General features: G+C 41.8%; 1 protein-coding gene across 2 annotated transcripts in view; it reads left to right on the top strand.

The window, feature by feature from the left end:
• Window positions 1–24,348, top strand: part of cblb (Cbl proto-oncogene B, E3 ubiquitin protein ligase) — a 132,098-nt gene that overhangs the window by 94,916 nt on the left and 12,834 nt on the right. For both annotated transcript variants that reach the window (XM_017691362.2, XM_017691363.2), the window contains 7 exons: window positions 239–376; window positions 2,630–2,717; window positions 3,693–3,824; window positions 9,862–10,035; window positions 11,778–11,963; window positions 13,676–14,035; window positions 20,652–20,749. In XM_017691362.2, the coding sequence (XP_017546851.1) occupies window positions 239–376; window positions 2,630–2,717; window positions 3,693–3,824; window positions 9,862–10,035; window positions 11,778–11,963; window positions 13,676–14,035; window positions 20,652–20,749 (1,176 nt within the window). The remainder of the gene's footprint in view (window positions 1–238; window positions 377–2,629; window positions 2,718–3,692; window positions 3,825–9,861; window positions 10,036–11,777; window positions 11,964–13,675; window positions 14,036–20,651; window positions 20,750–24,348) is intronic.

Genomic DNA, 24,348 nt, shown 5'->3' with positions numbered 1-24,348 from the left:
GAGTTTGCAGATCTACAACTTATAATAAATGTTCTGTAGAGCTCAAGAAAGTGTGCAGAGTTCCCCTCTAGAAGGAAATAATCTGCAACAACAGTATAAATGTTTGATAACTTTTGATTGTCTCTATAAGAGTTGTGAACTATATTAACTTTATGAGCTCTGCCCTTTGAGCATGTGTGTTTTGTAAGAGTGAAGCTGACTCTGGTGTCTCACCGCCTTTTTCTCTGTGCCCCCACAGTTACATCTTTCGGCTGAGCTGCACGCGGCTGGGCCAGTGGGCCATCGGCTACGTCACCAGTGATGGAAACATCCTGCAGACCATCCCCCACAACAAACCGCTCTTCCAGGCGCTCATTGATGGCTGCCGAGAAGGATTGTAAGTGCTGCCTCTGTAGATCCGTGATGCTGCGGTGAAGCCCCTTTAAACAGAGCTCTGAAACAAACTCACTTCCTGTTGAGAGCTCAGCCAGTCAGACATCAGCTTATTCAGACCCCCCGAAACAAAAGACAGAGGGGCAGATTAAACTGAAGACCTCTGAAAGCTTATTGATGGAGGAGCGAGGAAGAGATCAGTTATTCACTGTAGCCGTCTGAAGGATTCTGTGTAGATCTGTCTGGAATCTCTGTCTCTCTGTCTCTCTCTCTCTCTCTCTCTCTCTCTCTCTCTCTCTCTCTCTCTCTCTCTCTCTCTGTCTCTCTCTCTCTCTGTCTCTGTCTCTCTCTCTCTCTCTCTCTCTCTCTCTCTCTCTCTCTCTCTCTGTCTCTCTCTCTCTCTCTCTCTCTCTCTCGCTCTCTCGCTCTCTATCTCTCTCTGTCTCTCTCTCTCTCTGTCTCTCTCTCTCTCTCTCTCTCTCTCTCTCTCTCTCTCTCTCTCTCTCGCTCTCTATCTCTCTCTGTCTCTCTCTCTCTCTGTCTCTCTCTCTCTCTCTCTCTCTCTCTCTCTCTCTCTCTCTCTCTCTCTCTCTCTGTCTCTCTCTCGCTCTCTCTTTCTCGCTCTCTCTCTCTCTCTCTCTCTCTCGCTTGCTCATTCTTCCGCTGTCTCTGCTCTCTCTCTCTGCTCAATATCAACTTCTTTCATTCTTTTTCTTTTTCTTTCTTTCTCTTTGTTCCTTCTTTTTCTTTTTTCCTCTGTCTTCTCAGTCTCTTTCTTTTTCTTACTTTTTTCTTTCTTTCTTTTTCTCTTTCTGTCTTCTTAGTCTCTCGCTCTCTTTTATGCTTTCTTTTTTCTATTTCTTTTTCTCAATCTTCTCAGTCTGCCTCTCTCTTTCAAGCTCCCTTTCTTTCTTTCTTTCTTTCTTTCTTTCTTTCTTTCTTTCTTTCTTTCTTTCTTTCTTTCTTCTCTTTCTTCTCTCTCTCCTTTCTTTTTTCCTTCTTTTTCTTTTTCTCTCTATTTTCTAAGTCTCTCTTTATTTCTTACTTTCTTTTTTCTTTGTTTCTAACTGTCTTCTCACTCTCTTGCTCTCTCTTTCACGCTTTCTTTTTTCTTTTTCTTTTTCTCAATCTTCTCAGTCTGCCTCTTTCTCTTTAGATCTCCCTCTCTTTCCTACTTTCTTACTTTTTTCTTTCTTTCTTTTACTCCATATCATCTGTCTTGCACTTTTTCTTTCTTTTTCTTTCTTTTTCTCCATCTCCTCAGTCTCTTCCTGCCATGCTCTCTTTCACTCTCTTTCTTAGGTTTTTCTCTGTCTCCCCACTCTCTCCCTTTTTCTTCAGTCTGTCCCTCTTTCTCCCATCTGTCTTTCTCTCTCTATCTGTCTGCACTGGCTGGCAGGTGTATTTTTATTGTGTGCCTGCTGAAGGCATCAGTCTCAGGTTTAGCAGTGACTGGCTGTCAGAGTGTCAGTAGCAGCTGTCAGTGAGGGGATGAGACGAGCTTTGTGAGCCTGTCTGAGAATCTTTCTAAAGCATTGCTCACCGTGTTCACACGCTGTTGAGTCCAAAACGCACCTCTCCTGGGTCAGATCAGCCTGCAGTCCAGATGTGCTAGCGGCATGAACCAGTGTATCGATTGTGGATTAATTTCTCACTGTAATAAGCAACTTACTAAATGGTAGCCGCAACAATGAAGGTAACAACAGCGGCACTTATAATGATAGTGTTAACACGAAAACTCAGAAAGTCCTTTTCCTTTCATAGCCATATTCATCAAAAGCAGAAGGAAAATAATTGCAAACGGCCATAACAGAGCCAGTAATGGCTGCTTGGAGGGACCTAGATGTCTGTAAATCAGGCACGTCTCTCTCCTTCTCTGTGTCTGATTGTGTGATTTTCGTGCCTGCCCCGGCTGAGTGGCTGTATAACTGCGGCTAATGCAGCGTGACCGCTCCTCTGCCACTCCACTGGCTCAGGCTGGGCTTTGTGATCAGTGAGAGAGACAGTGAGAGAAGGGAAATGTCCCACTTTGCCGCGGACGCTAATGGAACAGACAGAAAGGCAATTACGAATAAAGATGTTCAAGGCGCTGGCTGTCTGCTCGGAGAAGGGTTAGCATGCATGTGTTTTGTTCTCAGTTTGTTTTTTAGCTCTGTGTAGTGTAACTCTCTCTCTCTCTCTCTCTCTCTCTCTCTCTCTCTCTCTCTCTCTCTCTCTCTCTCTCTCTCTCTCTCTCTCTCTCTCTCTCTCTCTCTAGCTATCTGTTCCCTGATGGTCGCAGTTATAACCCTGATCTGACCGGCCTCTGTGAACCCACTCCTCACGACCACATTAAAGTCACCCAGGTGAGGGATGGCTTGAGGGGTTTGTATGCAGATTTAATTTGAGGGTGTGCTCATGCATTCATGCATAACCACATGCAAATACTAGATTAATGTGTTTAGTCCTGACTGTGCCTGTCTGCCTGTCGTATTGTTTGTCTGTTTTAAGTGGTAGTTTGGTAGTTTTTTGCAAATGTTTGGTGTCTAAAGTTTTGCACTAGAGCTTTGAGGTCATAGTAACCAACAAATAATAGAAGCAAATGACATGAAATTGGTTTGTAGTTTCAAAATAGATTTGCTATTGTGCATCCTGACAATAACAGTGTTTACATGCGGCCTAATAATCCATTAAAAATCCGACTAATAGCTCAGTTGGAATAGAATGCGTCCATGTAAACACTTCAGTGGGAATAGATTAGTCTGATTGAGGCCATTCGGAATACAAGTTTTATCCAATTGAGCGAGTTGGGTAATCCTGTAAATAATCAGTGAAATAGAAGAATAATATCCATGTAAATGCCTGTATTTGATTACGTTCCCAATTAGAACATGTAAATATGTTAGAACACGACGTCTTCCACTCGGCCTTCTTTAATAAGGACATGTATGTTTTCCTGAGTCTGACATCATTTTAAAGCAGTTGAAAACACAAGTGGGTAAACTGAAAACCCGTCTCGTTCTGACTGGACTCTCATGATGCTCGTTGTTATGGTAGCGTTTACACTAAGACATTTTGGATCGATTGCTTGTAGAAGGCATCTAAACAGATTTTCCATCAGATTGTTGAGTAGAGTGATCATATAAACACTTCAGTCTTAATCCGTAATCGGAATATATTCAAACAAATTGGGAAAAGTCTTTACAAGTAAACACAGCCAGTATGAGACACACCTATGAAAGGAACCCTCACATCGTTAAAACCCACCATGAGGTTTGAATTTTGTCTGTACTTTTGTCCAGACGACCACCTTAAATTGCTCTTTCTTCATCTCTCCACAGGAGCAATACGAGTTGTACTGCGAGATGGGCTCTACATTTCAGCTGTGCAAAATATGCGCAGAGAACGACAAAGACGTGAAGATTGAACCTTGCGGTCACCTCATGTGCACCTCCTGTCTCACAGCCTGGCAGGTACGGCCACTTCCACAGTTTGTCCTACTAACAGCCACACGAGAGGATTTGAGAGCTATGGGCTCCTGCTTTAGGTGTGTGATCCAGTTGATCAGTTCATGCTCCGCCCTCAAATGTGATCTTTGCACAGCTGGCAGAAATCCCATTCAACCTAATGAGAAATCATAGCGCACTTTGTGTAGTCACGAACAAGAAGCTGGTGAATAGCTTTAAAGAATTAAGGGGGGGGCCCTTAATTCTTTAAAGCTATTCACCAGCTTCTTGTTCGTATTTTCCTGTTCCACCTGAAATGGAGCAGTAGTTCTGACGCCTGAAGAATGTAAATGCTGCACCATTTAAGGTGGCACATGAAATTTGTCCAGCTAGCTACCAAGACATCTATACTATTAGATTGTATTGCTTGTTATGAAGAAAAGGACCATAATACATTTAAACAACATGAAACTAAGAAAATACAGTGGCATACATTTTTTTAACAGAGAAAATTTTGTGGATTTCTTTGGTCACTTGAGCAGCAAACCTCCGTATGGGGGTCCATGTAGCCCTAACACTTCCCACTACTCCTCTGTCTCAACAAGAGTTGGGACACCCTACCCCTGGACCTGAACACTTAAAGCAGAGGGCTAAGGGTTAAGTAGTAGGGCCAAGGGGTGAAATGGGACTGGGCCATATTCTAACACGTTGCCCTTTCATGTGCATACAAAGCAAACATTTGGTATTTTGGCAAAAACTGACTCTTGTTCATTAAAATGTCTCAATAGGTTTAATGGGGGGTTTTTGCCAACGTTCTGTAAAGCTTTTCAACCTCGCAACAGTTGCTATGAAAGAGCTCAACTGTGGGCGGAGCATGAATAGATCATTTGTGTAGGATGTTGAGAGTTCTGGACTGCGATCAGAAGCAGAGTTATGCTTTCTGGCTGTAGGTGTTTGCCTTGATGTTCATGGCGAGCTTTATCAGGAGGTCAGTCTGTTTTTGTGAAGTCAAGCTCCACTGGACTGCAAAAGCAGAAGTGAAAGACGTTTAGGGGTGCATGACGGCAGATAGCGCGCCTTATTCTGCAGCTGTACTCAGGCAGAAAACGCAGACCAGGTATCCCACAGCACTCTGATAAAACACCATTTCAGCACTGCCTGCTTCTCTGTTAAGTGGGTCTGGCGGAGGGTGTTTTAATCACTGCTGATATGAATATTAAGTTGTCTGAGAGAGTTTGCTGATTGTGGCTCAGTGGACTGTACGAGAGCAACACTCAGTCTTAAAGGAGACTTAGTAAGCAGAACTGCATTTCCATAGCCAGTTCAAATATGCGTCACGTGTCCATTATAGCTACCAATCAAAAATGGTAAAAAAGTGAAGTCTCTATTTTTTTCCAAAAGACATGATTCTGCTGGCTGTTTGGATTTGCTGCTCTATTCTGCGTCACATAGAGCAAACGTTAAAACTTTTGCATCAGTGCCGTTCAGCAGACTCGATATTAAAAGCTGTTCTGTGTGTTAATTGGACCATATTCTGTCTTCGCAAGAGTAATTTAATACAAGTTAATGTAAAGAGATTTGGTCACACTGCTCTGCAGATACTTAGAAATCATTATCAAACCTCCTGGTGATGTTCAGTTGATTATCAACAACATTATGATTAGGGTAGTAGGAGTAGTCGTACGTTTTCCCTTGAGGTTAACATTAGTGTTAGGCCTAGAATTAGGGTGAGGGATGTATTTAATAAACTCTTTCACACTGAACTTAATGTTGAGTTGCATTGAATGGATATTTAGTTGAATGTCATTTACAAAACATCTACAGTGGACCATCCAAATAAAGTCTTACCAGCGACTTTATTTTAGATCACTTTGGAGCATTTTTTACTGGCCCATTGCTCTTGAGATTTTCACACAATGTTGAGGAAAGCTTGTGATTACATCATGTAGAAACATAAAAATGGAAAACAACAGGGTGCTTTTATTTTTTTAATCTAGAGAGCTGCTCTAAAAAGTTAATGTTCACCACTAATCGTGTGTCAATACACAGGATAGTATTCATTATTTCCATATAGGGGTTGCGAGATGATGTGCAGTGGATCGAATTGTGTCTTAGTCAGTATCTAAACAAACGAGTTTCTTTCCAGTTCTTCTTCTTTTTTTTTGTTTGTTTGTTTTGTAAGTGGAACAAGGCCCATTGATAGGCTGGTCTCAGTCCGCTTCACTACAAACTGTGGTGCAGTTTGTTTGAAGTATGAATGCAATACAGACAAAGACGTCTAAACAGACCAAAGACAGAACAAACTGTTGGAAAACAGCAAGGATGTGAAATATGTGCAGATTTAATGAAGAATGCGTGTTAAAATGTCATGTGTGTGTGTGTGTGTGTGTGTGTGTGTGTGTGTGTGTGTGTGTGTGCATGCATGCGTAAATGGGTATGTGTGTTTATAATCACCTCCATAATGATTCATTAGTTGCGGTCAGAGATGGCCTTAACTTTGGAGTGTCACCGGAGCATCTGTGCGCCTTTCCAGTAAACAGCTTCCTCTGACAGAGCCATGAGGGGAGCAGATCTGAGTTCAGAGACAACAGTCCGCTGCAGGAAAGCTAGTCTTTACTGTTCCATATGTGTATGTCATTGCTCTTGATACAAGCAGCCTACTGGACTATAGTAACCTATATGCGTGGGTGTCGTTGCTCTTTAAACAGATGGGCTTCTTGTTCGCAGTAGAGCGTATGTGTAAATGTCATTGCTGCAGAGGAAGTGGCTGCAGTATCGGCTTCTTAAGCTGCATTCACATTACAATAAGTGTGGGTGAAATGGCAGTGATACAATATCACAGTGGTTGAAAACATTTTCACAATGCATGCAGTTGTGCACAGAAGTGAACCTTTTTGTTTAATTTCCAGTCAAAACGGTCATTAAGTCCAACTGGTTCAGTTATGTCTGAAGTAATCCACTTTCAAAAGGAGGTGAGAGTCAAAGAAAAATAAGTGGAAAAAAAACTAGTTTGTCAAAAAAATGATTTAGAAGTACAGAGAAAATGGGACTCTGAACAACAGTGCAAGACCTGGTAGACAATAAAACTGTCCTCATCAGATAAACAGGACGTAAAGCTTGCCTCTGAGAGAGAGGAGAAAATCAATCTGCTTCAGATCTGAAAACATCCACAGGTGTTTCTGTTCATCCTTCAAGTGTGAGAAGACCACTCAGTGCTGTGGGTCTGAACGGATGTGTAGTTGTCAAGAAGCTGTTATTGAGAAAAGGAGACAGACAAAGAGAAGAAAATTTGCAAATCAAAGAAGATGCTGGTGTTCTCAGAACAATGGACTGACCACCCCAAAGTCCAGACCTCAGCATTGCTGAATGTGTTTGTATGAAATTATTTGGATTCTCTCTGAAGCTGAGAATGCAACCAACCTGTAAGGCTGACCTTTGGAGGTGTGGAAGAATATCCCTGCAGATTTCTTTGAAAAGCTGAAATATGTTTTAGACATACTTTTCCTGATGTTGAGAAACAGAAGTTATAGTTTTTTTTTTATTTAAAAAAACACATTTTGACTGTAAAATAAAGTGTGTGGTATTTGATTTTTACTCTGGTCCGGTACAATTTTTTAATGCAACATTTGCAAAAATCTGTTAAAGAAAGAACATGAAGTAAAAATCAAAGAATTGGCTACAGTAAGTGAAGTTAATACATTTACATTTACGGCATTTGGCTGACGCTCTTATCCAGAGCGACTTACAATTTGATCATTTTACACAAGTTGGCGGAGGTGGTGTTAGGAGTCTTGCCCAAGGACTCGTATTGGTATAGTGTAGGGTGTTTGCCAAGGTGGGGATTGAACCCCAGTCTACAGCGTAGAAGGCAGAGATGTTACCCACTACACTATACCAACCAGCTAGAGTTTAACAGAACAGAGATTAAAAATGGCATCATCGGAATCATCTTCTGAGTCAACACTACAGTGGTGTCAGAAGTGGGATGGCAATGCCAAGTAACATGCCAAGGTCTTTGCCAAGGTGGGGATTGAACCCCAGTCTACAGCGTAGAAGGCAGCGATGTTACCCACTACTCTAACCGACCACTCTAATTAATAGCATAATACACTAACATAAGATCAGTTACCGATCACCCGTTCATTAGGAACTGTTCTCTTCTGATGAGCCTCTGGCCCTCTAGCTAGCCTGATTTTGAGAAAGCTTTGTTACCACGGCAGGGAAAATCATATTTTACATAGCAAGTTAAAAGTGACCGAGTCTGATTTGGTTGATGTTGGTGCTTTGGGCAGTGAGGTGCGGTGCAGTTACAAACCCCTGATCATGTGTTTTCTGGTCATTTTAACTGCCAAAGGAATCATACGGGACTTGAGTACATGTTCTAGATTTGGTTACCCTTCTTTCTGAGGATACAAAGTGTGCTGAACCACAAAGTGTGAGAGGAGCTAGAATCTGCACAGACCATTAATTGGTGAAACTCAGTCATCACAGCATTCTTCCCAGTCCTTCAAGTCAGACAACAGCCATTTCTAAAACCACACTGACTATCCAGAACTGCTGTCTGTGCTTCTTTACATAAACCAAATGCAAATCACTTCCATTGTTGCTGCCCTTATTCGTGTTTACTGTTAACGTTAGATTTGTGTGTTGTGTGAGGAACCATGTGACCACCACACAACGTCCAAAGACTGCCTGCTTTGTGTTCTGGGTACTCGTGGTCTGGACATGGGTACTCGAGCAGGGCGCTAATAGTTCTGGGTTTGGATTAGTAACCGCACCATAACACCAGTTTGAATTATGCAGGCCTGTGTATGCTGGTGAGGGCGGAGCAGGCAAAAAGTATGATTATCTTTTTGCATATGCTGCGCACTGAATGGTGAAACACATGAAATCTAATCAGATTTGTCAAACGGAATTACAAGCCCAGAGATTAAGGATATTATGGATTATAGTTACGGAGATTAGAATCAAATTTAAAACTATGTGCGAAAGTGGCTTGAACCTGATTGGAGAAATGGATCTTTTATGGCTTCTTGTTGTTCAGACTAAAATCTTTCTGAGCAAAGCTTCTGTGGTTAGTGACTTTCCACTTAACTCCTCATGCTTGTTAAAATCACTTAATCATTAGAGAGCCTGCTGAGGGCTGTCTCGCTCCACAGTTGCCGGGGCCCTTAATATTGTTTGTTGTTTTTCTGGTGAGTTTTAGGGGATTCACCTGATGCACCCCCCCCAACACACACACACACACACACACACACACACACACTTGTATTTACTGTTCACACTCTGAGTTAGACTCATGAAATGCGTGAGTAAAGCATACGCACAGTGAACTAGTTCCCCGAAACGGTCTCTAAAGGGGTCACCCGCCCCCTTTCCTCATTCTGAACAGCTTTAATGGGGCTTGGTAATAGAGAGCTCTCATTCTCTCTGCCTGTAACTCTAATTATTATTAGCTTTCAAACGACGCTTTGATGCCTCGCGCAAGTCCCCATCCAGATGGCCTCCAAGATCATCTTTTGTTCTTGTAAATATTGACACTCTTTGATTCTAGGAGTTTAAGTAGAGGAAATGAAAGATGGATGTTCTTTTTTTTCCCCCTTCATGCCATGTGCAATCTGTCATCAGGCATGGAACCCTGCAAGATGATGGAGCTGCTTTCCTCTTAGAGCGTGTGTGCATGCATCCTCAACTCAGCCTGCAAATGATCACTTAGAGGGAAGGAGGCTTGTGGTACCAGAGCCTGCAGATCGGGCCTCAGCGAAGGCATGTGTTTCCCAGCTGGTGCTGATTGCTGTTCTTGCTGCCTCCGATTCAGTCAGGAAAGCACTTCCTCATGCACGGGGACTGTTTACAGCTTTAGACAAATAAGCAGGCCAGAGCTGCCCGAGATGGACTTCAGCAGAGGCGCTCGAGTGTGTGTGTTTGCCCGTGATTGTGCCCATGTGTGTGTACATGCAGTTACAGGCTATTTAAGGAACTTTTGCTTGCGTTGGAATTTTGTGTGTGTGTGCATGTGGTGTTCTCTGTGTTAATTGGTAACATGCCTCCTTCTCCTCCGCAGGAGTCAGATGGCCAAGGCTGTCCCTTCTGCCGCTGTGAGATTAAGGGCACGGAAAGGATCATTGTGGACCCTTTTGACCCGCGCAACGAAGGCAAATGCTTCTTCCTGGACCTGGATGATGATGATGACCGAGATGACTCGCTTGTTATGAATGGCCTGGCTAACATCAGGAAGGTAAAGAGCATTATGAACTGCAAGGCTTTTATCAGCTTTTATGAGCAACCTAACCAGTGAGCGAGAGCTGGCCTAGCAAGTGTGCCCTACCATGACAATTCCAACACCACCTATGTTCACAGGTCAGTTGGTAGTGACACTAAGGCTTTGTTCACATGACCAGGTTCAAGTGGCACAAATCCGATGTTTTTTTTTTTTTTTAAGTGACTCAGATCTGATGTTTTCAGGGGGGTGTGGACACACAAATCTGATCTTTTCAAATGTGACCTGAGCCACTTTCAAATGTGGTCCTAGGTCAGATACGTATCTGATCCGTGGCCGTGTGACTGAGTAGGATGTGTGCATGCAGGTCATTTTAGGACGCCATCTCATTCACATTAATGATATCATGTTCTGACATAATGTCAGAGAGATCCGATTGAGCAGTGAGGCTTGTAATGTGAACGTAGCCTGACATGTATCTTTACAGCCTCTACCAGGTGCTCTAATTCAGAATAACTTACAATACTTGGTTGTGTCCTGTGTCCTAACTAGTACAAATAGGTTAGATACCAACTTGACAGGAATGTGAATTTGCACGTGACTGTAGTCCCAGGAAGCCAATACAACATTATGTTCTAGTATTCTGGATACAAATGAACCTAATTACAGACTCAAGCGAACACCTGAGGCTCAGTTGGGTTTGGTTCAAGTTTAGGCTTGGCCAGGACGTGCCGTCTGTTTTATTGTAAAGCTGAGCATGTGTTTAAAAAAAAAAAAAGTGAGTGCCTCAAAGTTCTGGTTCATTAGCTTATACAGGACCTCAAAGTCCAACATCAAACTCCACCCTTTCGATGGTCTGCTGCACATGTGGAATAGATTAAATATGCCTTCCCCTCCACTTCACATAGATCTCTCATTGGATAAAAAGTAAACATGTTTGAGGATATTGGAAGGCCTCCGGTCATTGCAGAGCCTTGTCAGAAGACAAGATGGAGTCATTTGCACTCTCACTAGATGATCATTATCACTAGCTTGTGATGGAGTGTCTGTACATTCTGGAAATTCACCCACAATTTTGGAGATTTGTCTGAAGGGGCAAATCGAAGGTAAAATATGACCAAAAAGACATGTAAGACTGTAAGGCAGCATACCATGAGAACCAGGAGATTTCTCAAGCCCAGAAACTACAAAATGCCTTTTCTTCTCAGTATTTCCTGGATGTTCAATACTTGATACCACTGAGCTATATAATTTTCTATTTCTGCTTTGCATCGTAACCCTTTTGAACTTAATACTGGAAATATGCAGCATCTATTATATCCACCATACTTGCTAAACTTCCAAGCCTCTTTTCTGCTGGCTCTATTTTTCTCTCCCTGCTTCACTTCAAACAGCTCTATCACCAGCACTCGATCCTGGGGAGCTGACTCTGAGCTGGATCTGTGGACTACAGCGAGTGCCTTTCAAAGGAGACATTCTGTTCTACACCGGCATAAATGTCAGCCATTTTTGGAGAAAGAAACCTTTTCTAAGCCATCTGACCGCGACATTGAACCCTCCTCAGCAATACCGAGTCAATTTTGTTGGCGGTTTTAAAAGCAAAAAGCAAATGGAGTGCAGCCTGAGCTAGAAGTGTATTTTTCCATTATTTCCACAGCACTTAAATACACTAGTCTTTATTGAGGATCTGTTGAGGTGTTGGCCTGTGAGAAGCTGTGAAATCGACAGAAGTGTGCTCTCTTTTTTTCCCTCTGCCTCAGTGTACGGAGCTCCAGAACTCTCCAGTGATGTCTCCCAGCTCTTCCCCTGTAAGCCAGCGCAGAAAAGCCACAGCGGACCACACGGGCATTCAGCATCTCAGCCTGCCGCCCGTGCCGCCCCGTCTCGACCTCATCCAGAAGGGTGTGATCCGTTCACCCGCTGCCAGCCCCACTGGCTCACCAAAGGTGTGTCTACGCTTGCGTTTGAATCCGTCAGTATCTGTAATGTTTCTATATGTGAGGAACTTTTGGTTATTACTAGAATTCTCAGTCAAGTAATATAGCCACACGGTGAACTCTTTCAGGATTAAAGCTATTAAGACCAGTCCACTCTGTGATCTGCTAAGCTACCAGTGCTGTTGTGTTATGTTTATTTTGTGACAAATTTTGTCGCAACCAAAAAAATCATAACACTGACAAAAATGTACAGTGGTGACAGTTGTAGATAATTTTGAGAGGAACTCAAAAATTCTAGCCAGTACATGACTAACAAACACAGCTTTGAACAGTTATACACACAAAAAATATGATTTCGTTAAAATACAGTACGGTTTTTATTTATGCAGAAAATTCTTAAAATTCTTAATGTTACACAGGTTTTGAGAAACACTTCAAAACAGTGTGATCTAACTACACCCTGTGTGGACATGAGGGATATGGATGCAGCTCCAAAATGCAGGGCTGTGGATAAAATAAGGTGGAGCTACAACACTGTGTTTTTGGTTACTTTAAAACAAATTAAAATCAAAGATTTTTTAAAAGATCTTTTGAAAAAAACAAGATGAAATTGAATTATTTTCACAGGTTGAAATTTAGGGGTTAGGGTTTGGGATGGCCATCTTTCATTAAGAGAACCCTATAAATGATGATTGTATTATCTCTGTTAATGCCTTGGGTTTAAATAGATGATAACATTATCCTTGTCTGATATCTTAATTTTTTATATTGTGTTTTTTTTTTTTTTAATGGTGGACCACAGTTTGAACCAAGTCTGTAGAATAATTGGTATAAAAATAGCCCAACCAGACCTACTTTTGATTATTAGGGCTTGAAGAATGCTATAGGAAGCTGATTTTGCAAACATGTGTGGATGTCTGGATGCAAATATTCAGAAAGGGGAGGTCTTGCTGATTCTCTAATAATATAATGACAAAAGATTTTAAAATATGAATTTCCTTCTTTCATTAACACCATATATTTTTTTTAAAAGCCCAAACTCATATTTTTGAAAAATACTTTGCTTCATTAAGGACCTAGAAATTCTGTGATTAAAGCCTATTGTGAATAAAGCAGGTGCTAGAGCGCTATAGACAGACGCTGCTCCTCCAGCACAATCCAGCACATTCAGATTCATTCAGATGGGATGTGAATTTAGTGCATGTTTACCTTTGAAAACAGATTGAGACTTTCACTCAATCTGTTGGACTAAAACATGAGAACATATCACATGAAATACTGAATCATAGGAAGCATATTATAGCCTGCCTAACATCCTAATGTTTGTATCTCATCTAAGCACATTGGTTTATTTCTTGATGGGGTTAACACTGTAGTGAACTGATATATTTGATTTTTTTTCTGACTACTTTTTAAATAATAGCTTATTTATGCTGTGTTGAATGAACTTGTATTTGAAATTAACCTTGTTTGGACAAACGAAAGGTGGCTTGCTTAACCTCAGTTGGAACACTGGCTTTTGAGCTTATCATCTTTTAACACAATGTTGTAAATGGAACACAAATATAATAACCTTACAAAATATCAGAACTGCCCTTAATATAGCCAATATTGATGCCTTGATCTTTCAAAATTAACTCTCCACTTTTTATTCTACAAGTGGTTCTGGTTTTAAAGTGGTCTCTGATTCTGTGTCCTGCGTTGCTCTCGTCTTCTACCAGTCTTCGCCTGGGATGGGCAGAAAACAGGACAAGCCCCTTCCTGCCCCTCCGCCTCCTCAGAGAGACCCCCCTCCTCCCCCTCCTCCCGAACGTCCTCCTCCCATCCCTCCCGAAGGCCGAGCTGCCTGGATAGCTGTGCCCTCCTCCGTGCTGCCCAGAGATTCTGTGCTGCCCCCAGAGGCCTGGAGCCCCAAGGACAGCAGCCCACTGTCGGACAGCAGAGCCGGAGTGGAGCGCTCGCCTAAACTTGCCCACGGCGCCCCTACTCATATCAACGGGAGACCTCTCAGTTGCACTGTTGCTGAGTTAGCGGTCAGCCGGTCCGGCTACAGATCAGACACACACACAGAATGCAGTAAGGTAAGACGTGCACACCAAGGGGTGTTATGCTTGATTTTAGCCGTCATGAGGCTACTTGAGCAGCTTTGTTTACATACTTGTCTGAGTACCTTTGGTCTGTCTAGACTTAAAGGCCTAATGTCCACTAGGGGGCGGGTCAGAGATGAAAATACCTTCACTTATCACTTCTAGTGTTGCATGCGCAGACTCAAAAAGAAGCTCAGCCTCCATCTCAAAAACAGAATCAAGTTTAAGTGACTTTTATTAATCCCACAACGGGGAATTTTCACCTCCGCATTTAACCCATCTGTGCAGTATAACACCACATACACACTAATGAGCACACACACTAGGGGCACACTTGCCCAGAGCGGTGGGCAGCCCTATTCTCTGCACCAGGGGAGCAGTTGGGAGTTAGGTGCCTTGCTCAAGGGCACTTCAGTCATGTACTGTCGGCTCAGGGGATTGAACCGGCGACCTTCTGGTCACATGGCTGGTTCCCTAACCTCCAACCCATTCACATCGTCAGCCGCTTGGGGAAAGGGACTGAAGTACAACCCACACTATGAAATAGTCTTGTGTGCAGTTACATATGTCCACTAGAGAGGTTTCCAAATACTCAAAACCCCCAAAACATACACAGTGCAGCTTGCTAAATATAGATATAAGGATGCACTGATAAGGAATTTCTGGGCTGCTAACAACAAATGCTAACACTTTAAAAAAATGTATTTGCATTTGAAAGTATGTTCATACCAGTCCATATCATGTTCACTGAGCATTAGATATGAACTCTAAAGATGCTGGCTGCTGAGCTACCTGTCCAATATTCATTAGACTATGTAGATGACTGAAATGATGAGTTTTAGATGATAGATTAGTATTATGTATGTTTCTGGCAAACTGCATTGTTCTTGTCCTCTGCTGAAACTAAGAGCTTCCACACCATAGCCATTTTCACTCTATAGCATCATAACATGACTTGTGTTGGTTTATACATGAGCAAAAATGTGCAGAATAAAATTCATCAGTTGTCCCGTCATGCACCTCTAATGCACACGGTCACACCAGGAGCGGTTGGGACGGAGCATGCAGTGGAACATGCTTAAAGCTCTCTGGAATGTGTCCTTTAGATAAGCTCTCCAGAACATCAGATAAGAACGGGCCTTAAATGACTAATTGACCGGACGTTGCACAGTGAAAAATGACCGTTTGTATCGTTCATTCTTTCGCTATTCTATTTCAAGTGGACAGTACTCACTTTTTCCTCATATCTGTTACTAAGCAACAGTGACAGTATTCGCACTCCTGCGAGCTGCGAGTTTTGGCTCCGTGTGGTGGTTTTTTCAGAGGTGAGGCTGACACTGGAGCACAAAGTGTCTGTATTTGAGGGTGATTAAAACACACATTATCACCCTGCCAGCTTATTCCCTCTGCTTTACTCCACTACACACATGCGCCCACACACATACAGTAGTATGCAGAAGTCAGATACCACCTTTCATTTATTTCATTTCCAGTCAGAAAAGCCATTAAGCACAAATGATTCATTTTTCAACATTTACTCTTTGCCTTTATTCCGGCTTCCATTCTTTATAGGAGACTTGCTTTCAGTTTTTAAAGGGGTATTTTTCCGCACCTCCATAGTTCAGCCTTAGTAATTGGACGCAATTCCTGCTTCTCATGAACCAAGTAGCTAATCCCAAACACATTCAGTGATGCTGAGATCAGGGGCCGTATTACAGGAACTTCATAAGTCTGAAAACTTATCTGCTTAGTCATTATGACCGCTTTAGTCAGGACTGAATTTAGGAACAACAGGTCTTTAGTTCATCTTATCCTAACTCTATTTAAAACACTGTTACAGAAACATCCTAACTAGACTATGGCTTTGTTTACGTTACCAGGTTGAAGTGGCACAAATCCGATTTTTTGCCCTCATGTGACTCAGATCTGATGTTTTCAGGGCCGTGTGGACACAAATCTGATCTTTTCAAATCCGACCTGAGCCACTTTTATATCTGGTCCTAGATCGGATATGTATCCAAGTTGCGGTCATGTGACCTTAATGTGACGCTCGGATCGTAATTCATGTGCTTTTTTTCACTGCACCTGCGCCATCATTCAGCGTTACCATGGCAACAGCGCCGAACAGAAGTTAAAGCCTGTAAACGGTGGAAAAGCAGCTCTTCTCACCTTTTTCTCCTTCGTCTGGCTCTAATAATGAAGCTGAGAGCTGATCAGAGTTAATGATCTTCTCAGCGAAGCTCGTTCTGCTCGTTAGTTTGTGCTGATGATGCAGTGATTCAGTCACGTGACGTTACTGAGTAGGAGGAGCTCATGAGGGTCATTTCAGGACGCCAGTTCGTTCACTTACCTACACGAATGTGAAACCTCGTGTCAGAGAGATCGGATTTGAGTTAAAAATCTGATTTGAACAATAAGAATGTAAACATAGCTTAAATCTCCTAAATTCTGTCTTGACTTTAAGACAAACCCAGAGCTGTCTTAACTGTCTGTGTCTGTTTCTTCTGTTTTACCTGTCTGTTTCTATTGGTCTGTGCAGTGACAGGCAGCACAGTTTACTATAACTGACATGACTTTACATTTATCTACACGCTTTGACTTGTGAGGTATTTTTTTTCGAAGTGTTCTAAAACCCCAGATGCTGCAGACACGATCTCTATCCCCTCTTTTTGCCTTTGTGTGTTAACGTTGATGATAACATGTCAGATAAAATATTACAGTGATATTGATTTTTTCAGATCTAAAGCAAGAGTGGAGCTTGAGCTTTCTCCTGTTTCTCGAAGATAAAAGCTTTAAGTGCTGTTTATCTAACAAATTTTGGTGGCTTGGCTGTTGGGGATCCCAATTTGTCAATATCTTTAAGAATTTTTGCAACATTTGTAGTGTTGAGAGCTACTGTTGCCCCCCACAACTTTTCCTTGGACTTTTCCCCTTTCCTCTGGCCTGGATTACTTTAATCTCCTCCAAAATCTCCTCAGAAACATCTCCTGCTAACCAACTTGTATTGTACCTTGTTTGCTGTTGGTGTGTTTATTACTCAGTGGTCTGGTGGACCCACCGCATTATTATTATTATTATTATTTTTTTAATCAATACAGCCAGAACAATTTATTCCAAAAAATACCAGATGTTTAAATATCACAAGTGATTAGTTAGGGTTCTCCTTTAGCAGCTCTAGCCAGTCAGCAGCCTGTTCATGTTGTTCACTCTCTCACACACACACACACACATACACACACACACTAACAGCAGGCCCTGTAGGAGGAGAACAGAGTGAAGGACACAGCTCATCCACACTTTTATTCCCCGCGGGTTCAGCCTAACATCACGTGTAATATATTAATGTCGGGGGGTGAACAGAGTGAAGGCACTGAAAATGGGTTATTTTCTATGTTCTTCACAGAAAATGAGCAAAGTCAAGAAATCTGAGGTTGAAATAATAAGTCACATCATTTTTTCTTTTGGTGAACATTGAAAATGGGTCCCACAGACCTGAACACCACACAAGGGTTAATAGACATTTTCAGTGTAAAAATGAAATAGATGAAGGGTGGTGGCTGACTTTTGCACAGTACTGTAGAGTCACACACACATATGCATATCAACCCAGATGGGACATGGCTGTTTGATGACAGATTCAGCCTTAGTGCCCTACCATGTGTCATGATCTGTGTATGTGTGCTTATGGGTTAAATAGACCAAAAAGAGAACACACACACAGACAGACACACACACATACACACACCGATCAGCTCAGTGGGATTTGGGGATTATGTATTAAATAGGGGCTCTGGTGCCCATCTTCCAGAGCAGGTCCTGAGGGAGGGAGTGTGTGTGTGTGTGTGTGTGTGTGTGTGTGTGTGTGTGTGTGTGTGTGTGTGTGTGTGTGTGTGTGAGAGAGAGAGAGAGATGTTTTTGAACTGTAGTACAGTGTGTTATTTCTACCAGTGTGACATTTTGAAGGCAGCGCTGCAGTGGGACTCTCATTAAAAATCACTGCAGGACCTCAGGCATCTGATTTCAGCCTGTCAGAAGCTGTGTATGTGTTAGAGAGAGAGCGAGTGTGTCAGCACACATACGTGTATGTGGTTGTGCGAGGTGAGGTGTGGCCATGCCTACATCAAACTACACCTTTCACCTGATGAGGAAATACCAACTTTAGCATAAATGCCACCCCCTTAGGTCTGTGCCTGTGCCATTTTCTCCAGCCTGTACTAAAGTGCAAAGGATGCTTAACATGTTACTTTTTCAGTCATTTAAGTAAATTAATAATGAATGATTTCCAACTAGCTATCATGCTACATCTGTAACTCTTAACTTAAACTTAATTTGTATCTAAAACTGAAGCTTGATTTTTACAGAATGATCTCTTTTTAATGTTCTCTCTTGGAACACCAGCTTGTTTGCTTATCCAGGTTTAATGATTACAGAAAAAGTTTTCACTCACCCATCCAAATCATTGAATTCAGGTGTTCCTAGCACCTCCATGGCCACAGGTGTATAAAGCCGAGCCCCTAGGCCTGCAGACTGCTTCTACAGACATTAGTGAAAGAATGGGTCGCTCTCAGGAGCTCAGTGAATTCCAGCGTGGTACCGTGATCGGACGCCCCCTGTGCAACAAGTCCAGTCCTGAAATTTCCTCACTACTAAACATTCCACAGTCAACTATCAGTGGGATTATAACAAAGTGGAAACGTTTGGGAACGACAGCAACTCAGCCACAAAGTGTCGTAAAATGACAGAGCGGGGTCAGCAGATGCTGAGGGGCATAGTGCGCAGAGGTCACCAATTTTCTGTAGAGTTAATCACTACATACCTCCAAACTTCATGTGGCCTTCAGATCAGCTCAAGAACAGCGCAGGGAGCTTCATGGAATGGGTTTCCATGGCCGAGCAGCTGCATCCAAGCCTTACATCACCAAGTGCAATACAAAGCGTGGAATTCAGTGGTGTAAAGCGCCGCCACTGGACTCTAGAGCAGTGGAGACGTCTTCTCTGGAGTGACCAATCACGCTTCTCCATCTGGCAATCTGATGGACGAGTCTGGGTTTGGTGGTTGCCAGGAGACGGTACTTGTCTGACTGCATTGTCACAAGTGTAAAGTTTGGTGGAGGGGGGATCATGGTGTGGGGTTGTTTTTCAGGAGTTGGGCTCGGCCCCTTAGTTCCAGTGAAAGGAACTCTTAAAGCTTCAGCACCGAAAGATTCTGGACAATTTCTTGGTCCCAACTCTGTGGGAACAGTTTGGGGACGGCCCCTTCCTGTTCCAACATGACTGCACAAAGCAAGGTCCATAAAGACATGGATGAGCGAGTTTGATGTTTGGTTAAGAATGGGATGTCACTCAAGTTCATATGCATGTGAAGGCAGACAAGCAAATACTTTTGGCAATATAGTGTATATGGTAGCTAGCAAATTTAGAGAAGTATAAAAGTAGCACTTAATATGTTGTTTGTCTGTATATGTGAATGTTTTCCGTGAGTGTCATCAGTTTGACCGAATTGCTCATGTTGTATCCTGTTTTTTTTACATCCATCGTTGTTCCCGCACCTTAATAACCGTCTTGCGTTATCTTGCAAATACATCATATTACCGTTTGTGAATCTCCCTGCTGGAATAAAGAGAAGTACTGATAGTACCCACTGATATATTTGGCTTTCTAGCGATAATGTTAGCTACTTTAGTCAGCTAGCAAGAAAAAAAAAACATTTTAAACAATTTGCCTTTGTGAATCCAATCTTGTCGTTTTTTTAAGTTCCTATCTTCTTGAAGATGCATCATCAGAAGAGGAGTTTTCTCCTCTTTAATTTTAATTTGTGGCACTGTTGTACACTGTGCGAAATAAAGCTTCTGTACAGGTACGTTTTTTTTTTTTTTTTTGTTCATCAAGGTACAAACAATGTTACTGTTCCCTCAAAGTTACATCAGCGGTTTTAAGGTCCAATTGTGAACCTTAGGTGAATTTGTCCAGGTGAAAAGTACATATTTGTACCTTTTTTATAACGTGAAGTTTTAAAAGAGAACAATAAAATAAAAAGCCTGGAATCGAACCGGGGTGTGTTCAATCAGTAGAAAAAATAATTTCAATGGATTATAGTGCAGTTATGTTCCCTGAATAAAGGTACTGAGGTGTACCTCGCATAGTACGGATCGGCATCTCTGAATTACATAGATCTGCTCCATCACGCTGACTGTGACGTCTCCAGCTGTTTGTGAATGTTTTAGTCATTCTATGGAAACGTCCATTTCTGTGTCCCTAACATGCTCATGATTTCAAATGAAGCTTTTAGTTGAAGACACTGGTGTCACCTACTTTATTCTTAGGTAATTGTGAAAAAATAGAACACAATTGGCTGAAATTACACATTTTATTGGATATTCCATGATTGACAACATGCGGTTTGACGCTCTGTAGCAGCCGTTTTTGTAAAATGCATTTTTTTCTCCATTAAAATGTCTCTGGTGTTACCTTTCCTATGTGTAACACCGATGACGATCAGTAACACTGGTGACTCCTATGATATGCAAAAAAAAGTGGACATTTCTGTAGAGTGACCCGTATGTGTTTACTGAAAACTGTCTGGTTAACTGTGGACTCACGTCTCTTTTTAGCCCCTCTCCAACGGCCTCTTACTCTCCGATGAATACGACGTGCCTCCTCTGCGCCACTCCCCTCCCCCTCCCTCCCTCACGAGCAACAGCAACCAGAGGTGAGTGCCCTGGGGCCACACACAGACATGCGCTGCAGGGTGGACTGGCCCTATTGAGGCTTTCACTGCCCTACTTTCTCCTTCTTATCATTTTCTTAATCAGTTCCGTCTTCCTTCACTCACTCTCTCTCCTCTAACTGTGTGTTTTCACTTTCTATTCTTTTCTGTTTTGCCTCCTGCCGCCTCCCACTCGACTGAGGTTAAAGGGCATATATCATGGAATTTGTTTGAGCTTGATATAATGTGTAAACAAGCAGCAGAAGGTACCAGTCACTGCCCAGTTGGTCTGTATAAGGCAATTAAGCTGCCAGAACAGCTTATATTTAAATTACAGCAGTTAAGTTTGAGGTTGTAAGGAGTGTTTCAGCACAGACTGCATTTTGATTGAGGCAGCCAATCAGGACAGCGCTCATTTACAGCTTTAAAGGCACTTTTTCACTGCGATTTAAGTCCAAGTAGCACACACGCACACACAGATATCAAAAATGGACAGAGAAAAGCATAATTCAAGAAGAATGTTGGATGTGGGGTCTTTAACACTGCAGCAGCCGTCCATATATGCACATACATTATCTGGGATTATCTGCATTATCTGCATATTCAGATTTGCTTCTCTATTGTTATGTGATTTTTTGCCTGTCAGGTGCCTGGAGCATTGCCTACTTATTGCATTCTTTATTTATTCATTTGTTCCGTGACAGAGTTATTAGTTCTGCTTGCATGCATGCTCTGAGGACCTACAGGGGGGCAGTATCTCCATGCAGAAACTGATATATGCAGCTATGTACTGCAGTTTTTAGATCTAGATGCTGAGGTTCTGCTAGTTGCTCTGGTAGAATATGCTTATTTGTACGTACCTACACTACAGTCCCTTGACCTATTTAGACGTTTTGTTAATTTATATCTGATTAGAACATATAAACAGAGAATTAAGATAATTACAGACTATTCACCGAAAGGTATTTTTGTGCATTTTATTTAAAAAATGATCTGAACAAGAAGACGACAAGTAATATACTCTAATTTTGATCAAGTTGCCTTTTGACATGTGGCTCTTTTGAAATGTTGAATTGTGGATGTTCATTTTATTGTAACTTAATTCTCAATGCTATATATATTTCTGTCATTTTAGTTTTCTGCATCAGGTTGCACAGAACCTGCCATTTAGAATCACTTTATTTACAACCACATAAAGCAGTTTGCTTAGTCGTGTCTAATAAGCCCCCTTATCTGTGGTAAAATTTGCTATATTTTAGTGTAGTTGGTAAGGAAATAAGTTACCAGGCCCTCAGTTTAAACCACACTGAGTTCTGACTTCACTCGGTGGTCAATGTGAGCAGCATAACAGTCCATTTGCAGCTTAGTGCTTTTTAGTGACTTAAGACAGAATTAGTACCGAATTCAGTTGTTCTGAGATGGTCGTAGGTGTGCATATAGACAAAGTCCCCATTTCTCCATCGTGGGACTAAGTAATGGTCACTTAGCTGAGCCAGTCTGAATTTGTGACTGGAAATAGGCGCCTTATAATTGGTTTCATATTGTTGAAAACACTGATTCCAGACTTTTGAGCAGCAGTTGTAAACTTTTGAATGGTAGTGTACATGGTATTGGGCCAGGTTTGCAAAAGTAACAGGATTCATAGTGTTCTCGAAGGAGATGCCACATGTAGACACACATATAGGCAGCAACAGTAAGCTTAGTGTGAGAGAGACTGAAGAGTTCATGAGAACAAAATGACTGTGGTTACAAACTATTTTGCGCTTTGCTCAGTATTGTTGAAACCTCACTGACATTTACAGGACCGCCTAATGAAAGGGTCAACATCCGCTGCAGAAAGAAGTATAACTTCTCAGTGCGCACAGGGCAGTGTGGTGTTTGGGGTGTGTTAAAGGAGCACCGGTGCAGGTTGAGAAGGTGTTCGGTGTGTTTGTCATGATACTGGATGAGTGGGCTTCATAAATAGAGTTCAGGCTATAGGACTGCATCTGCAAACAGCAGTGGCCGATGTGAGAGTGCTGTGTGTGTGTGTGTTTTCTTCAGTAGCTGGAGGCTAAAGTGCAGCTGTGCACACTGATCTCCTGGCTCTGGGCACACTGGATTCTTTGTAATGAGCCACTCTCTCTTACACCGCACAAGCTCAGAACTGTTGATGTAATTTTCCACCTTAAAAAAAAAAAAAAGAAGCATCTACTGGGAAACCTGTGCGTGTACTCGTTCTCATTCTTTCTCTCCAGTTATATTAACGTTACTCTGGCTGAGAATGACGTTAAAGACGTGGAAAATGTAACTCCATAAACACCTTGGTGTTACTTAGTAATGTATGAACACCCCTGCTCACTTTGTGATCTGATTCATCGCTGCCCAAGTGTGGAGGTGGTTTGGAATGGTCGGGTCACGGGTGTTTGCTTCGCCCTCTGCTGGATGGGAAAGTACAGCATGTACCGGTCATGTGCTCAGCATGCATTTTGTGTCTCAGCCAGGGCTTAGTGACCTTAGTAACTATATAACTGATTGTAAGAGGTTTCATGTAGTCTGTGTCCAGCATTAGAGGGGTTCTCCTTTCTTTAATTTAAATAGGTAGATTTCCTTAGCAATTTAGGAAAATTTAGAAATATTCCTTCCACTGTTTATTCCCCTGTGGTCGACTCACGAGGTGTGTAGGTTTAAGCACTGAAACGGTAGTGGTTTTTCTTAGATGACGTTTTTTTCTACCTTTTTTCTTTACCCTAAAAATTGAACTTGAACAGGTGGTGTGCAAGTTCTGCTAAGCAGAGGAGATTCTTTAAGGGTTGTGTTATGGGCAGGAAGCTTGACACCCCACTCACACTTCACACTACCTGGATAAACAACAGAAATGAGCACTTATTGTGGTCTCTTTAGTGGAAAAGTGCTAGTGATGTGGAGGATAGTGTCTGTGTGACTGCTTTAATATGCATCTTTAGCAGAATTAGTTTTTAATTACAGATGTGAGCAACACTCACATCTGTACTCACCTTATGGCCCGGAGTTTGCCTGCTGGTTGAGTTTCATCCACACACATTTTTTTTTTGTTTTGGTTAAAAAGTGGGTATGTAAATGATCTCTCTTCTGATTGGCTGCACTGTCAACCCTGGTCAAATTACATTTAGCTGATTTTGTAATTGTTGATGACATCGTCTATACAGAACAAACCTAAATGTGCCCTTTTTTTCATGCACAATTAGTTATATATATATATATGTATGTGTGTGTGTGTGTGTGTGTGTGTGTGTGTGTGTGTATATATATATATATATATATATATATATATATATGTATATATATATATATATGTGTGTGTGTGTGTGTGTGTGTGTGTGTGTGTATATATATATATATATATATATATATATATGTGTGTGTGTGTGTGTGTGTATATATATATATATATATATATATGTGTGTGTGTGTGTGTGTGTGTGTGTGTGTGTGTATATATATATGTGTGTGTGTGTGTGTGTGTGTGTATATATATATATATACACACCTTTTTCACAGTCCACATTTTATGTTTTCCTACAGTATGTTAAATCCAGCATATCACTGTTGACAGAAAATCTTTTATCTCCATTTTTGACGTT

This window comes from Pygocentrus nattereri, chromosome 18, assembly GCF_015220715.1.
Source record: "Pygocentrus nattereri isolate fPygNat1 chromosome 18, fPygNat1.pri, whole genome shotgun sequence".
Classification (NCBI taxonomy): domain Eukaryota; kingdom Metazoa; phylum Chordata; class Actinopteri; order Characiformes; family Serrasalmidae; genus Pygocentrus; species Pygocentrus nattereri.
Note: the sequence above shows the minus strand (reverse complement) of the source record. Positions and strands in the feature narration are given on the sequence as shown.